Source organism: Etheostoma spectabile, chromosome 2 (assembly GCF_008692095.1).
Source record: "Etheostoma spectabile isolate EspeVRDwgs_2016 chromosome 2, UIUC_Espe_1.0, whole genome shotgun sequence".
Taxonomy (NCBI): Eukaryota; Metazoa; Chordata; class Actinopteri; order Perciformes; family Percidae; genus Etheostoma; species Etheostoma spectabile.
This window is the reverse complement of record NC_045734.1, coordinates 30,074,530-30,093,444: the sequence shown is the minus strand read 5'-3', so window position 1 is coordinate 30,093,444 and position 18,915 is coordinate 30,074,530. Positions and strand designations below refer to the sequence as shown.

Below are 18,915 nucleotides of genomic sequence, written 5' to 3'. Positions count from 1 at the left end.
AGTGTGTAGATGTTCTGGTGGTGGAGTATGAAGGAGAAAAGAGTTTAATGGATTTTGATGGTTGTCATTGAATGCATTTCGTGTGAAAGCAATGAGAAAGTGTTCACAGTTTGATCCACATCATTTTTGTTTTGCTGACTGTGTGAAGAGTTTTGACGATGTGACTTTTGTCCAATGCATGTTAGCAATCGGAAGAAAAAAACAACCTGTAATTGAATGTTTTTTATTATCAAGTAGTTCGTCGATTCTTACTTTGATAAATCAGTTAATTGTCTGTGAAATGTCTATAAAACTGTGTAAAATATTCATCACAACTGCCCAGAGCGCCAGGTGATGTCGTCATTATGTGCCAGCAACTGTCCAAAGATATTCATTTTACTAAGACAAAGAAAAAGCTTGAGCTTGATCTTTAAATGCTACATGCTGCATGTTGTGTACACAGTGTGTAATATTTCTCATTTCAAACCCTACTCAGTTCCATCTGGACATGGTACCCAGACCCCCCCCCCCCATGTCCGACATGTTCTACTGTTGCAGAAAAGCTAACACCATTACAAATCCATATATTTGGAGTGCAGCAGTTACTGCCTACAACAGATCGCTTGGGCAAAACAGATGAAAACATCTGAGTTACAGCATGACGTTTCTGCACAGCCTCACCTGTCACCATGTGTAAAAAGCCATCATATATAGGGCCCAAGAATAAAAAGCCCTGCTGTAGAATTTATTAAGCTGAACACTCCCCCTCTCCCTCTCTTCATTCCTCTCTGTCTATGTACCTCGCTCATTGCTTCTCCCACTGCACTTCTGGTAATGGATTCTGCCTAAATGGGTTCTGAGAAACACAAGTGAAAAGAGGAAGAGGAGAGAAAGGGATGGAGGTAAGGGTAGTAGAATGGAAGACTTGTTGCTTGTGTCCTTACAGATATGATAGTGTAATGACTATTGCTGTTCTAATAACTTTTACAATTAACAAAACTGTCAAGATTAGTTTGAATCAACTGTTCAAATGTGGTTATTTGCCTTTGCCATGAAAGTGGTGTACCTTACTGGAACAGCTAGTAAATTGGCAGGGGTGTAAAATATTTAATCATCAATATTTTACTTTAATCATTACAGTATGCAGTATAACAGTATGTCTGTATGCTTGTCAGTATGACTGTATTACATTGGGAAAGTTCATACAATATTAATTGCTACAATACTATTATCAAAATGGTCTAACTGCATGGCACAGCAGAAATTCTGTCCTCAGAATGGAGCTTTATTAATAAATGTATATGTATTTTTAAACGTATTTCAACAGACAATAACAAATGTGAAGAAAAAAAAATATTTCAAAAGGAGAGAAGAGAGGAAGGGAGGATGGAAAGAGAGAAAATGAGGGGAAGAGACGGGGAGAGAGCAAAGCTGTATGGTTAATGATTTAATGTTAGCCACTTGATGGAATGAAGTGTCTTCTCCATGTTAGCGGCGCCAAAGTTAAACCCTCTAGTCAGTTAGTCTGTTATTCATTGATTTCTCTGGTCAGCACTAGATTGCTATTGAATATGACTGGCACCAGGGCTGTGTTAGTGTGTGTGTGGTGTGTGTGTGGTGTGTGTGTGTGTGTGTGTGTGTGTGTGTGTGTGTGTGTGTGTGAGGAGCACGGATCCTGTGAACTCAAGTACAGTTGCTGGTGAAAAACTTATTTTCTGCCACTTGCACACGCACACAGACACACTGGCACACCCACAGACACTCACACAGACACACACACACACACCACACACAATGAACTACTTCTTGAAAGGGTGTGAAAGATGAGCCTGAAACACATCTGCAGTCTTTGTGAACATACTCACTGCTACTCTCCACGCCTTCTTGCTGTGAGAGAAGACGAGCGATGATACATTATTTATTCCTGACAGTTGTTTTGTATTAACCATACAGCACCAGCTGAGCAAATACATAACCAGCAGTAGTATCTATGTATCAATACTGCAGCATGGTGATTGTACATGAATAATCTTTCTATACTTACATATGCACCTGGGTTATTGCAGTGATCTGTCTTCTCAAGCAGTTGCTATGTTGTCTCTTCATCTACCATGTGTGTGTGCCCGTGTTTGATTCTCTATAATATAGAGGTCTTTTGCAACAGCATGAGTAAATATGTCATAAGCATATGAGCGCTGTGTTAGTGCTACCTGATGTATAGTTTAATAAGCCTGCAATATAAATATTTAAGGAATACACATTATTCTACACCACACATAGAATTCTGAAGCACTAATACATGCACATGCACATGTACACGCAAACACACACACACACACGCGCACACACACACACACACACCACACACACACACACACACACACACACACACACACACACACACAAACAGAAGAATATCCCTGTGGGATACCAAGAGAAATAATATAACAAATATATTTAATAAATGCATAGTTAATTTGTGTAAGCTTGGCATCAGCTAGGAAGAGGAAGCAGTCTGGTCAGTCAGTGTACAATAAATAACTTCTTTCTATCCTATTAATAAATAATCACAATTTTTTTGTAATCAAAACATGGATTAGTGCAGTATCCAAATATTTTACCAAAAGGTTTGGTACAGATCCTTGCAAAGATCACACCATGATCATGTTCAAGTTTTTTTTTTTTTTTTAAGAAAATGAAAATAATAATGCTGCAAAAATGTTGATTCCCGCCAATATCCTAAATCCCATCGCAATGGCAATATCAGTCAAAATAATCACAGTTATATATTTTCCTTATATGGTGCAGCCCTACATAACATCTATCTCATGCATCTATGGCTGAGATGTCACAGTAAGTATTGATGACACAGCAAAAGGAGCCTGGAGCTGGATCAAACTGGGCTGGGTGGCTTTTAATCCAAACACGCCTCATTTGCTTATCCAAACACAAACTGTGGTTATTGGATTTGGACAATACAAGCTTCAATGCATGCCATCATGCATGCCATCAAACAATGAAAAAACATCACTAATGTTGGTAACTATTGTGTAACTGCGTGGGTTTCTGTGTACTCTTTGATACGTTCACACTTCAACTGTGTAAGCCATGATTCAGAAAGAGGCCGGTGGTCATTTTATGCCTTAGTTGAAATCATGCCACTTATATAACCTGACAGAGCACATCAGCTGTGGCCATTGTTCATGTCTTTTTTAAGAGATTTGATGGTTTTCTAAAGACCATTCCAACTTTTGTCCAGTAATGGCTTAACAATAGCAGTAGTTTAAAGAAGAAAATCACTGTCTCTTACAGTGCATAGGTCACCATTCCCCACTTAGAAATCATAAAAGGAAAGTAGAGAAATCAGAAGAAGTGAGACAAAGAATAAGATGCTGAAAACGGGGAAAGAAAAGAGAGAAAAGTGGTGAGGCTCAAACAACAGAGTTGACACAGCTAGCCAAAGAGACACAGAGAGAACTTTATGACTAATTGTAATGTTACACACACAATCTCTCTCTAGTTTTCATGAAGTTTTAAGGCCAGTTTGTAACTCAGCGGTAACATGGGAGTAGTACCTTCAGAGCAACTGACAACAATACTGAATGCAGAGTATGTAGAGGCTATCATCTGTTCTAGTTTGGTATTGTATTTTTTTACCTTTCGCTTTGGCAATGGATCACATCCATGCAACTTCACAATAAAGCAGCAACTGAACTGACCTAACTAAACTAAATTCCATTGAAAGAGTGAGAGTAATTGGCGTATTGACTGATCCATCAGTGTCTGTTTAATGTCCCTGTCTTTCTGTCTGCCCTGTCAACGGAGGCTCCCATACTGGAGGTTTGCTGAAGATAGGCGCCATGCGGATGCCATTTTGTATTTGCTGCATAAAGGACGATTTGCAAAGTTAAAACATACCTTGAAGTGGGACTAAGTCACACATTTGCCCTACAACTGCGTACAGTATATGGTCAAAACATGTGGGCTTCCAAATAATACACCTTTATGTGATTGTTAAACATGCCATTCCAATATATTGGAAATTAATTATTATTATGCAGCTCTAACAGGCTCCACTCTTACGGTAAGGCTTTCATATCACAATCCTGGAACCTGGCTGGGTGCTCGGCATATGCTGTACCTATAGCCTTCCACTGGCTTAAAACAGAGTAATTGAAATTCACTACATCATATTCTGTATGTGACGAATAACAATAAAATTGGTTTACCGCGTGCACAGATGAAAAAGACAAGTCTTTGGCAATTAGACCCCAGTGTGATGTCATCATGTTTGGAGGGGTAGAGAAGCCATGAGTAGAATTAGATTTTAGTGGTTTAACTTAAAGTGTTACGAGCTGGTAGAGGAACCAGGAGAAGGGAGAGAGTTTGTCTTTCTGGTTGAACTTACACTAAGCTTCATTAGTAAACACTGGGGCATGAGGGTCTGCCAATTAAACACCTAAAACTCCCTGAAGGAGTCCCGTCTCATATGCAGCCACTAGGTTTTACGACGGTCCACACAAAAAGTTGCCAAGGCATGGCTGCAATGCAAAATGGAATAAAAAAGACAAGAAATGAAAAACATCAAAGGTGCATTACGGTACATAACATTAGCAGAGAAGTCGACTTCAAGTCCTCTGAATTTCTAAAACATTGAATCACAAAGTTTAAGGTTATATTAAGGTTGAGCTTTTTAGTTTTGGACTAATCCCCTTTTGATTTTGTGTCATTTCTGCATGAAAAACTACTGTTGTCAAGACAAAGCAAACTGAATGTTCCAAAACTGCTTTCTTGTGAGTTTGTGTGTGCGTGTGTGTGTGCATGTGCGTGTATAACAGCTAAGGTTATAATGTTAAGCGGCTTAGGGATGCTAAATGGATTAAGTGTTTTGTTGACACATAGTAAAGTAATCTGGTTAGCAAAGAGGAGCTACACCTCTCCTCCTCTCTATCTGCCTGTTCTCATCTCTCCTATTCACTCCTTCCTTTATGCCCATTTCCATCACAACATTGTGTCTTTTTCAGTATCTGAGTTCGTCCCTTCTACCTTGCTCTCTCTTTACACACACACACACGCAGGCACGCACGCACGCATGCCCGCACGCACACACACACACGCAACACATACCGTAACCCACACGCACACAGAGTAAAAACACTAGCATCAAACACCAAAACAGAACATACTAAACTTCTCATCTTTACAGTTTGAGTGACTTCACACTACTCAATAGTTTCTTTAAAGAAAAGACAATATGTATATTAATATAATATATTATATATACAGTATGTATATATCTCAAAGGGAAACAAGAAGGAAGGAAGATCAGCAGATTGCTTCAATTTAGTATTTTGTCTCTAGTAATTTATGGAATTACTGGAAAAAAGACTAAAGGTACATAACAGTAAGAAAGAATAGAGTGACTAATCCTGCCTCTCTCCAGCGTCATGCAGTATTGGACGTCTGCATCACTTTCACCTCCATTACTTTCTGAAAAACAGTAAGAAAACAGTTTTCCTGTGGTAAAGATACAAAGTAGTGTTTTTAACCTCAGACATCTGACCTGGACACGTTGGTATTGTTGCTCTTTTACCTGGTTCTCTCTATCGCTACAGTGTATAACTGTCTCATTCTTATTTGGTGTGTGTATACAAAAAAAGGCTTTTCTGAGCTTTCTCTATATAAATACCTTATATGTTCACTAATTAGTATAAAACAAGACACCTGCTTAGGCTTTCAGCTAAAATTACAATCAGCAGAGTTTGATAAGCACCAGACTGAAATCCATTGTGTTTTGAAGGCGCGGTTAACAGTTCTGACAACAGTGTGTTAGCATTTGAACAAAGTGCTGTAAATCCACAGTGGGATAAGAGTGTAGATTTTTGATTGTTCAAGCAATGAAGCTCAATGGAAATTCCTTCAGGGAGACTTCTAAATAAACTTCAACCACCACTATTTCTCACTAAAACTATTCATCAAAAAGAACCAATAACTTTTCAGTAAATCAACCAGAATTGGCCATAGAATTCATGATCCAATCACAGCATGACATCCTGCTTTCCATGTCTTCTCTCCTTCTCTCCTCCTTCTCTCCGTCAGATGTCTTATCAGGCAAACATGCAACCCTCCTCCACCCTTTCCACCTCCAAGCAACGTCAACCTGAGTACCTTTTCCCACACTCAGGTCCTTTGTTTGGTTCAGGGGGGGGGATGTCTGGCTTCTCTACCCCTTTAAAATATTTTTAATGATGGAGTCTAATCCCAAAAACTTAAATGCCCATGTACAATAAATCTTTGCAAATTTGCAACAAAGTCTCCCCTGATTGAAATAAAAACACACAAAAAAACTATAGTTTTGTCCATATGAACTGCTGCTGTGCGTAGTTTGACTTTTGCACACGTTCGCTCCGTCGTCTAGAAAAAAAAAAAAAATGTAACTGTGATATAATTGGAGTGCAGTACATATTTTAAAAATAAAAACAATTTGACATTTTATTATACCCATTTATTCAAAATGAGAAAGACGAATGTAATAACTACCTTCTGTGCATCAGAGGACTTTTTTTCGAGGAAAGACACCTGTTTAGGACAGAAAATGTAAATGTATCTTCCTTGTTCTGTCCCATAGTTGAGATCATCTATATCAAGTAACAAGGCCGGCAGCAGCTGGGCACCCATGGGTTCAGACACCACAAAAGTGTTTACATCTGCCAGTGTGTGTGTGTGTGTGTGTGTGTGTGTGTGCACATGCATGCGTGTGTGTTTCCACAGGGGAGCCAGCCAGACGTCTCTGGTCTAATATTTCCTCTCAGGAGAACAAATAATGCAGAGAGGCCTCTCCCTTTCCGTGCTCTGCCTTTTTTTTCTCAACTTTCCCTGTCTCTCTTTTGAATTACTGTCTCCATTGAACTGCTTTCCGCTTTCTTCTCCTCCTCTCTGATATTTTTTTCTCTCTTCTCCACATTCTTCTTCCCCACCCTGTTATCTATTCTTTCTCTTGCTTCCTCTTGCAACAAAGCTCCAGATAGAATCACAGAAGTTGGTTAAAGTTACTGTACACACACAAACCCGTGCACGCGCCAATGCACACACTTTCTGCTGTGAACCAGGACCACTACGTATCAAGGGACGGTGCAGCAGTAGGTGTCTCAGAGGAGGCAATGTATCGCCTGCTGTTTACAGGACAATCCGTTGACTATCGGACCATCAGAGAGCAAAGAGCAGCACAATAGAAGAGGTGAAGGTGATCTGGCTGCTGAGTGGAGTCTCACGTACAGTACGTTTAGTCTCAAAGGAGCCTCAATCCATAACACATTAATCATAAAGAAGACAACGAGGACAATTCAACATGTTTATGTTGTTGTGACTGACTTTATTTTGTGATTGTAAATCTATAAGGTCATGCTGCTTGGCTGTTTGGATGCTGACTCTCAACAGGATCAAGTCCAAACGAGGGATGTAAATGATTCACCATTTAAGTTAGTTAAGCAATTATGACTAACAATATGATTAAAACTAAACTAAAAAAATATTTTTGTATTATAAAAGAAAAAGAAAAAGATTTACAAATGATTTCCTTCACTGCTTGTTAACTTACTAATGCAACCTTAATAAAAAAATAGTCTAAATTAGCATCAATTGTCCAAACTGCTATTTGTGTTTACAGGTTTGCCACAATGCATTCACACCATTGACTCTTTCTGACTAAATATTACCAGGAACTTCAGGATTTATATACTGTGTGTGTGTATATATATATATATATATATATATAAACATACATCTGCGGTCTAGTAAATTTATTTACAAAACGAGGCAAACAAAATTTATTTCGGTAATAAAACAAGGTGCACAGCTCTCATCCACTACACCATGTATCCATGGTGTAGTAATCCATCAATCGTTTTGGGCTTGCATTGCATCAGGGTTAATCAACCCCCCCCCCACCCCAAAGTGACCCAGCCACCACTATCGTTCCTGCTGATGAACCTGGTCTAAACACACAAGTGACCATGTGTTAGCATTTGACCACTTCCACTCCACACTTACACACACATTAGAAATGAGAGTGAGCGAGCGTGCCTGCGCGCGCGTGCACACGCACACACACCACTCTCCACACAAACACACTCACACACACAAACACACCACACACACACACACACACACACACCACACACACACACACACACACACACACACACACACACACACACACACACACACACACACACACCTGCATTTTAAAAAGTCAATTAGCCTTTTGAAAACTTGACGACTACTCACTTCTAGAGATGGGAAGTGTATCCTCCAGAGCACTGACATCCACAGCATAATGCCATTTAATAAAAACATTATCAAACTTAATATAGGAAATATAATGACTCAGCATTTTATCTCACTGTTAATTACAACATCTTTTAATGAAAACCCACTGTGTGTAGGTGTGTGTGTGTTTGTGTATGAGTTTGTCTAACCTAATGAAAAATAATTTGTAAGTTGTGTGTGTGTGTGTGTGTGTGTGTGTGTGTGTGTGTTTCTGTGAGTGTGTAAAATCAAAAACAAGTCCTTTATTAACTATTAAATCTACACCTGTTAGGGAAAACTACCTTGAGGATTTATACATGCACACACACACATATACTCACACACACATATACACAAAAATTGCATACACAGGCCAACCAATAACTCCTTTACAAACATATTTGCACAGTTACATTGGTGCTTACATCCATTCAACCACGTGCACGCTGACCCTGACACACACATATGCACACAAAAGGTCCAAAAACAAATGACTGCTCAGCTGAATTGTGATCATTAATTAAATTAATTAGCAGCACATTCTTTTGTGTTTTGCTGCCCCTCTGCCCCGACTACTGTACCAGCCTCTTCCCCCATTTCACACCATGAGAAAGGACCCTGGGTGGAGTTGTACACATACATTAAATATCAATGAGTGGGAGATCTGCACGTTCCCCCCTTCCTTTATTTAGATGATTTAAATCAATGCTTCTTTAGTAATGTTTAACGGCTATTCACTGGTTAATACAAAATAAACAATCTACTGCAGTAAATCTACTCTTCCGGTACATGACATGACATGGCTTTACAAATCCAAACAATGATTTTTAAATTTCCGTTGTCTAGTGTATGCCATTCAATTTTCACAGACTAAAACATTCTATCATTGAACATCGGTAAGAATTCTTTATCATTTTTAAGACCAAATAGTAAATGGACTGCACGTATGTAGCCACTCACACCCAAATGGCCACATGGGGAGCAACTGGTTCAGTGTCTTGTTCAAGGACACTCCAACATGTGGACAGGACGAGCCAGGGCTCAAACTGCCAACCCTGCAATCATTGGACAACCGGCTCTACCTCCTGAGCCACGGCCGCCCAGTACATAATAATATGTTCCTGGTTAAATAGCAGCAGCTGGTACTGGAACATACTGCAATGCACTGCTTTACCCAACACTGGAATCATCAGAGCTAGTTGTGTAGAATCAGAGCATGCAGTATAGTACGGTACAGTGTTCTGATGGTCCGTCAAGTAATACACAAAACCCATTGAAATTCACTAACACTGTTAGTCTCACACACACACACACACACACACACACACACACACACACACACACACACACACACACACACCACACACACACACTTGTCCTTTTCTTTTCAAACTTGATTAAGAATTTTTCAGACTTATTAAAAAATATGTTTTTTTGTAGAACTCATCTGCTGTTATCTAGTCAGTGTCAAGACCATAGAGAAGACGTCCAGTGTAAATGAGGTCCTACCATTGTCGCTGTCCGACTTGTTCTCATGCTCGGTGTCGGTGAGAGTCAGCACTGAGTTGGAGCGGCTGGACAGACAGGAACTCCTCCCTGATGATTTACCCAGACCCCCACGGCCCCACAGCCGCATGGCGCGCTCTGGTGACATCACAGCTTGGCTATCGGTATCTAGGTCCTGGGCGGTACCAACTGAGAAGCCGCGGTGGGGGAGGCCCATCTCGGAGCAGAACGCCAGGCCTCGACGCGAAGGCGGCTCGCAGATTCCCAGCTGGCGGAGACTGAAATGCTGACCTGAGACAGATTGAGATATTACAACTGTTTTGAAATTTGAATATGTTTTCATACATACTGGGGAATTTTACTAATCACTGTAGATATTAGGCATAACATGTTGATGTACATTATATTCATGTTTTATACCAACATCACTACATGATTACATGATGATTTAATAAAAATATTTGTAAAAAATCAATTAGAAAAAAGCATTGTCATAGCGGAAAAACAGTTGTTTTCAATTGATTGTACATCGTTTAAATAAAAAAGGCTGTCTGCTCGTTTATAAACAAAAGAGTACATAGTCTGGCTTTACGGTTTCCTTCCCCTGCTAGACGACAGCGGGCTGGTTACTGGAGTAAAGTGCTAAACTGTAACTACAGTCTGGACAGCAGCAGTTAATGTGGACCAAACTCTAGTTCCTTTTTCATTGCTAGAACTAGGGCTGTAGTACTCGAGTTCGGTCTTGGACTTGAGTCCGGACTCAAGACCGTATTTCTACGGTCTCTGACTTGTCTCGGACTCGCTAGTATTTGGACTCGGACTTGTCTTTGTCTTGGCCACTGGTCTTGCCAAATATGGCTTTTGGTCTTGACCGAGTCCAGGTGTCTTTGTTATGTTGGTAATAATTTTGGAGGGAAAGTGAAACCCAAAATGATTGTCTTGATACTATCATGCATAAGACCTTTTTTTCTGTCCAGGACTCTGTCTTGTCTTGGACTTGAACCATTTTGGATTCGGTCTTGTCTTGGACTCAAACCTCTTTGGACTTAGTCTCGACTTGGACTCGACTGGTCCTGGTCTTGGACTCGACTAGTCCTGGTCTTGGACTTGTCTGGGACTCGACTAAGGTGGTTTTGGCAACAGCCCTGGCTAGAACACAGTTTTCAAAACTCTACACACTTATCCCATGACTAACACCATCTAAAAAATCTATATACAGTATTTTCTTCAAAGAAACTATTGCGTAGTGTGAAGTCTCTGAAACTGTAAAGATGAGAAAGTTAGTATGTTCTGTATTGGTGTTTGATGCTAGTGTTTTAACTCTGTGTTCTGAGACGTGTGTGTTCAGAGTTGTGTTGCTTGGAATGAGTTCTGCAGGAGATGTGAACTGTGTAGTTCAGGTGACTGTTGGCGATGCAGACTGTAGTTGGAGTTTTGCACGTGGCTTCAATTGTGCCCACTGGTGTTTAGCAATCAAAAAAAACTGTAAACAAAGTCATAAAAAAATCTGAAAAATGTCCCAGAAGCCAAGGTGATGTCTTCAACCTGCTTGTTTTGTCTGACCAACAATCATTACACCAAAGATCTTTAATGTACAAATTCAAGTATGATATCATATGAGTGAAGCTGGAACCAGATAACATCTGGCATTTTTGCTCGATAAATAACTTTTAATCTGAGTGATAAATCAATCATTAAAAGGACTCTTACAAAATGCATTATCCAGTGATCTACTAACTGTGTGGTACATTATTGACATTATTATATAATGGCCTAACCATCTCAGACACTGGTCTGGTGTTGTATTTGAGAAAGTTTGCCAGGTGTGAGAGAAGGATTGCGGTAGAGAAAGGAAAACACACACCGACAGAGAGCCGGACTCACGCAGAATGCAATCACTCTGTCTCCCAGAAGAAAGCTTTGACCCTGGTTATGAAGCTGCAGCAATGCTTAAAGGCAGGACAATAGTTTCAAACAATGAATAAAAACATTTGCAAAAATCAATCCTAGCCATAGAAAATATAAAAACCAGACAGAGAAGGTAAATAGAAGAATCAATAATAGAAGAAAAGCTCTTTACCGAGATGATCTGTAGATGAGGATTTGTTGTTTGTATATACTGTGTGTGTGTGTGTGTTTGTGTGTGTGGTGTCTTGTAATCCTACGTGTGTGGATGGGCCAAATGCTTGGCATGACATAGAAATAAAATTAAAACTAACTAATTATAAATTGTGAACGTACCATCGTGCAACTCATATTAGGATGCACATCTTGAATAAAATGAATTTCATCATTTGTATGAAATACACATAGATTCTCTTATACCAGTTCCTCAGATTTTTTATTAATTATGCATTTAAATAAATAAATCTGACTGTAGACAAAAATAATTATTCAAGGCCCAAAATGTTGTATTTATGTATCACCAAAGAGAAATACAAAACCAAGACCATGGCAAAAATATGGCAATGTAATACGTTATTAAATCTTTAATAGGGCAATATTTTGGCAATACACAAAGACTGAGTCATCACACACTTTGGACTACTGGGGGATTATAAGGTGTGTGAGGAACCAGTAATCAGAAAGTTAACTCAGTTTCAGCAATTTAAAGATTAGTGCCATGATGGGTCTCTGATCAATGACACAGAATTGGCCAAATTATCATAACACTGGTTATTAATCTAAACAGATACGTGGATTTACAGTATGGCAGATAAAAGATGCGTTAACAAACATTATTCCAGTTCATGTGTGAAAATCGATGATTGAGTGAGGATTTTAAATAAGGAAAAAGACGGAAATGGTCAGAATGACATTAGTAGATATATTCAAAATGCAAACTTGCCTAAAAAATGTGATCTGCTTTAAAATCCCTGTCAGCATTGTATACTAATATTAAAATATATTTTTTTCTAATTGCCCATGGAACTTTTTTGTAACAGTTTACAGTCTCTGTCTCCGTCTCCCACCCCCGAACAAAAGGAGCACGCTGATTAATGGGTGTTTTATTTTCTTTCAAATAAATTGCCTTTTTTAATATTGAAAAGATGCAGACTGGGTTTCTTGAGTGGATTACACATTTAAATGACCTTTTTCATTAAATTTAATAAGTCATCAGGAGTAACTCTTTCACATCAACTGGAAATGGGCTGAAATCAGGTTCAAATAACACGCGTGATAATCCTTTGAAATATAAATGAAAGGAAGACAAACAAATCATCTGTAAAATCTCAGTATGTGCCTCTTCATCTTTAATCAGCAAATGAAAAGAGAAATTATAAAAGCCTTCCGTAATTAATGGCACAACAAGAGATAACAAGTGCTGCCGTTCAATTAAAAGTTATATTAATTTTAAATGAGCTCCAATTAGGCCAGCAGTGAAAACGAAGGAGATAAGATGATTGAGTAATTATGATTTTTTCATTTCTCAAATATTGACGCTGTGTTAATTGGAGCTGGAGAACAATGAACGCGCTCTGTGGTTTTTTACTCCTTTTAACGTGCTATGTTTTACCATTTTCTTTATTTCCTTCAAAGTACTTATATTCTTTATTCATTATTTTAACATTTCTTTCCACTCCCCCATCCGACCTGCATCCATTCATACTTGGACCATTCATGTGTTCAGCATGTTTTAAAAACACATGCCCAAACACCAAATAATACCAAGAAAAATTAGGATTTACGTTATCACAGGTTTGGTCATGCATTAAATCCATGTGTGAGTTAATGACATGTAAATCCTACATTAAAGAAACGGTCAAAGAAAGGAAATCCATAATTGGAAACTGATCCGTGACAAAAGAATTCACTCTGGTCCGAACTGAGCATTACCAACGTGAGAACATTAAAGTTAAAAAAAACAAACAAAAACAATACAGAAGCAATTAACATGACAGTACAGATACAAAAGCTAAAAACTAAACAGAAGGAATTAACATTATATTTCAAGAAGCTGAGTCGTGTTGCATTTAGTGTGCACAGACAGACAACCAAACAGAGGAGGAGGGGGCAGCATGTGTGTCCGTGCGTCTCTCACCTTGTCTGTTGTAATCATCCTGTTCACGGTGAACCATGTCCTTGTATCCCTTCGTCGTCCCGTACAGCAACCTGTCAGCAGCCGAGGACAAACGTCATCAGTTGTGTTACTATGATAAATCCAGTTAAACTCGCCGTGCTCCGTTGTTTGGTCCTTTTGTTGGGTCATAGGTACCACGTCTGTTTAAATTAGGCCACTTAATGTTGATTAACGTTAATTACCACACAACTAAAAACAACATGCTCTAGTCAGATGGGTGCCGAGCATACACATAACAACACAATGAGGGAACAGAAAACAGAAAGATTTAAGGGATGTATGGTATATATATATATATATATATATATATATATATATATATATATATATATATAAACAGTGTATATACACACATACACACACACCCACACACACACACATACAGATTTATCCCAAGAATCCATGGGAGTGGCATACACATTCATTTTGCACTGGGATGCCTTGTGCTGGTCTGATGTATAAAGAACGTGCTCTACTGAATCAAGGCTGGTTGGTAAAAACACAGCAGCCTGGTCAACTTCATTCAGTGAGTATAAAGCAGTTCAAACTATATTCAAGGACATTCTATTTTTGCAGATAGGTCAAAGTGCCTTACATAAATACAAAAAAAAAAAAAAAAAAAAAAAAAAGCTTAAAAGTTTGGAAGAATATTTCAGTCAACATCTAGTGTACCATATCTAGACTGCTATTCCAAAGTGATTGTGCATCTCAACACCAACGATTAGAATGAATTTAAAGTCCTACTGTAGCTCAGGCAACTAACTAAAACTGTAAATAATCAGATCCTGGATCTCCCTGCCGAACAGAGCCAGTAGCTTCCAGGTCCTCTCAGGACCTACCAGCAGTGATGTGACTGTACCAAACCCTCTGTAGGTCCTCATGTTATCCAGTGGTATTATAGTGTGTGTGACGCCAGTTCTAACCTGGTCTGGTCTTGGTGCTGGTCGAAGGCCTTGAGTGTTTCGCTGGAGGAGTAGGACTTCTGAGTGGGGACCCGGAGTCCCTGGGGGCCAATAGCACAGTCTTCGCTGTCTCCTGATGAACCTAGCATAGATATATACACACACACACACACACACACACACACACACACACACACACACACACACACACACACACACACACACACACACACACACACACACACACAGGCCCAACATCATGCAAACACACTCACAGACACCTAAAAGCCCTACAAAAACATGTTAACACATTTTGCCCTTCCTCTGGACTGAATTATTTAAAATGTTTGCGTCCTAGGACAGATCACTTCTGGGTCATGAAATATTTTGAAAATATCAAAATTCAATGAAACGCTTGTTTTCCGGTTATTTTCCATTGTTCATTTCATCCCACAATTAGAAAATTTGGTTTGGGAACGACTATTGAGAAAACAAGTCATTTTTTTGTTGCTTTTTTTATTTCTCAAAACGAATGAACGAATGATACACGGATTCAGAAGCCCTGAGAGGTGAAGACAGGTCGTTCACAATCAGTTTAGTTTTCAATCTGTCTGAGTTGACGAAAACTGTTTTTGTAGCAGGTCAATATATCAATAAAGCTGCAGCTATTATTCACACCCAACACAAATGGGATCTTTCAGTGTCACTAGTCGTGTTTCTATTCCAGCAAATTTTAAAAAGAAATATGAATTAAGTGCGTTTCCATCAACTGGTTTGGCGCGAATAACCTAGGCTACAGCGTAGTTTGATATATACGCAGTTTCACAACTCAGAGAAAATGGAGAGAGGTTTAGCTCAATTGCACAACTTTTAATTGTTCTTTCATGTTGTCTTTTCAAAGACACATTATGGGAATTTTCAAGCATTCAGTCTACTCTACTCTACTATTACACTTCCAAATATGCATTCAAATACAGAGCAGGAGATAAACAGAGCAGGAGATACTATGACATATGGACTTTTTATTTACAGCAGATGATTTATTTGTTGAGGAGGCAGTCTCCCTGGGTGCAAGGAGGTTGATTTTTCTTCATCTGGCCTGAAACACAAACTCTAAATCTGTGCAGTAAAGCCCTGAAAGCCAATATTGTAGGGCTCCTAGGAATCAGCTACAAAGTTGTAGCTTGCTCTGTGGAGGACTGCTTTCTCTGCAGCTGGACTAAGTATAGCCTTAGGCCAGCTGGAAAAATCAGCCAGGACCTTTCCCATGTGGTACACAAGGAAGATCAACTTCTACCTTGTGGGAAGCACAACAAGGTATTTCTAAAGTCTTTAAAGTAAAGTTCTATCAGTTCTGATGATCAGCTGATAACCTTTTACTCATCAAACAAATTAAAACAAAGTCCGACGTAAAATTGAGCAGTGTGCTTTATAGTTGTGGACAAAAACTCTTGGAACCTGTTGGGAACTCCTATGCAATGTTTCCATAGTAGGGCCATTAACAACAGTTTATAGCGATGACTACAGTGAAAGTTGACTATTCGGCTTATTTTCTCCTTGATTATTTTTTAATATTAAATTAATTGCCAACTATGATAATGTGGAATCGAAGTACTTAAAGAAAAGTAAAATTCTCTGCAGCTTTTCTAGTTTCTCACCCTGTGACAGTAAAGAGTGTCTTTATAGTTTGCAAAACTTGGACTTTGGACCATGCATTTTATACCAAACATAAAATTTAATCAAAAATAATTGAAAGTTGCAGCCCTATTCTCTCCAATGTTAGTTGCCGGGAAAGTTTAATTACAAGCAATGACTCTAAATAAGAATTTTTTCGGTCAATACAACTGCTAAGGTAAAGAAGAAGATGTTCTGGGACACCATCTTTTCCTAAACCCAACTGTTTAAAGAACTGTCCTTTTTTTCTAAAGGCAGTTTGGTTTTGTTACCTTTTATAAGCCCACCCACGACCTTTTCCTAAACCTAATCGCGTCAAAAGTGACAACAATAGTCCCCAGTGTGTTTAGATATAGCGCATTTAGATAAAAAGAGTTCAGATAAGACTCTAAAGGAGACTTTTAGCGTCAATAACAACGCCAAAAGCACATGAACAAGTGTCCGTATTTGACGCGATGGGAGTGAGAATGTGTTGTGACTTAGCCACTGACAGACTCAACTGATATATTTATTAAGAAACAGACAGGTAAGCAAACAAATGAATGCCTCTATGAATAACTGAGCTATCTCACCAGTGTACGGTCCCTCCTTGTCCCTGCGGCTCTTGGTGAGTGAGCAGTATGGACGTCGCTCTTTCACTTCCATAGTGCTTCTGCTTGTGCTGCTGGCAAACATACAGGCATGCTGCTGTACAGCTTCATAGACAGAAAGACAGACAGTCAGAGCGACAGAGAGCAAGAGATAAAAGAAAGAAAGACAGAGAGAGAGTCTGGGTTGTTGGGCTTCACCTGCAAACACACACACACAGACAGAAAAAAGGAGTCAAACTAAAAACACTGCATGGATACAATAGAGACAGGATCATAAAAAGGTTCACACAAATAGGGACACAGACGCTGAGAGGCTGGTTCATATTTCGAGTCAGGTAAGATAGAAGCATTGATTTGCAGGTTTGTTTGATCAGACATCTTGTTGTCCATCTTTATTCATTTGGTACATCAATGCTTGTCCTGTAAATAGATTCTTCATTCCCACATGTAATGTAGTGTCCCAGTCTACTGAATAGCAAAGTCTTGCATTCATATGGCGGTCACAGAGCTATGGTCATGGCCTTTAACACCTGTTAACCTACATGCATAGCTGCTCTGACATCTGTTTCATCACAACATGCTAGAACACTGCTTCTCTTATGAATGCAAATGAATTGTCACCTCACTGTAACACTGTTTCATCCTCCACTTGTCACTGTCACTCTCCTCAGGGGAATTCCCCTCACCAGTGCTCTTCCAAAACTTAAAGGATAAATTTGCTGGTTTTCAACCTGGAAACTATTTTCTAGGCGTGGGGGGAACAAATGGATACAGCATAGGATTGCAATATTTTCCATTGCAATACTGTATCGATACACAGACGCCAAGTGTCGATCTTTTATTATATGTGTGTTGGTTGGTCTGTCTGCGTGACAATCCCATTTTGTAGCTACACAATTGAAGATGAACAGATGGAGAAATGTTTCTTTTTAGATAAAACAGATGTTGGCAAAGTTTCCTTTCGGAAACATCATTTGAAATTGGGAAACAGTTGAAATTGGAAAAAAAAAGGAAATAAATTGGGACATATAGCAGAATGTTGCAACATGTTTAAAATCACGATAACATCGTATCTTGAGGCCTCTGGTGATTCCTACTCCTACTATTTCCCCATGCATCACCAAACATAAATCTTTGAAACTACAGTTAAAGTGATGTTTTTGCGTGTATGACAACATAATGAAAATGATCCCTACAGAGATAGCCCTTTTTAATCTTTTTATCTAACCAGAAAGAGCTCCATAATTGCCATTGCCAAACTTACCAGACTCCATTTAAAAAAGCTATACTTCTGGCGTGTACAGAGCCAGCGTTTTTCCACATTTAAAGGGTGGATTAACCTGACCAGAGTAGTGATTGTTGGAAGAGTGAAAACACAAACCAAGACACACTTTTGAAATGTTTCTGTTGTTCAGCTTCTGTCGTCTTTAAATGAAGTGTGATAAATGTAAAGGATAAATAAAAAGGATCCTAGCCTTCAACAAAATCTCTATCTCTGTAGGGATCATCTCCATAATGATGTCAGACACTTAGAATAATAATCTGACCCTGTCAGTGGCAAAAACAGCACTTATAATGGACGTAAATTGAAGGTGCGCAATTGACTAATAATTCCATTGTAGCTTGTTTTGCCACTGCCAGCTGCAGTGGTCTCGCTCAATACTGGACCAATTTTAAAGATTTGTGTTCCCATCAATCACTTAGACAAAAACATGGGGAAATAGGATCTAGTTAAAGACCCTATCTTATGCAATCTTATCTTTGCATAACCGAAACAGTAGAGCAGGTGGTGCTGTGTGCCATGGCTGTAGTAGAGCTGTAATGAGAGAGCTGAGAATGAACTCAGGGCAAAGTTGATTGTTCTTGAAGTCTCCAC

At 39.0% G+C, this 18,915-nt stretch overlaps 1 protein-coding gene and 1 long non-coding RNA gene across 2 annotated transcripts in view; one reads left to right on the top strand and one right to left on the bottom strand.

Annotated features, from left to right (window-relative positions):
* Positions 1-17,232, bottom strand: part of tenm3 (teneurin transmembrane protein 3) — a 257,341-nt gene extending 240,109 nt beyond the window's left edge. The window contains 4 exon segments of the mRNA XM_032528287.1: positions 9,796-10,083; positions 13,835-13,905; positions 14,797-14,917; positions 17,022-17,232. Of these exon segments, the coding sequence (XP_032384178.1) occupies positions 9,796-10,083; positions 13,835-13,905; positions 14,797-14,917; positions 17,022-17,124 (583 nt within the window). The 5' untranslated portion in view covers positions 17,125-17,232.
* Positions 5,544-18,196, top strand: LOC116696987 (uncharacterized). Its single transcript, XR_004333878.1, has 3 exons — positions 5,544-5,784; positions 8,479-8,484; positions 18,186-18,196. It is a non-coding gene; the product is annotated as an uncharacterized LOC116696987 (long non-coding RNA).
* The last annotated feature ends 719 nt before the right edge of the window (positions 18,197-18,915 follow it).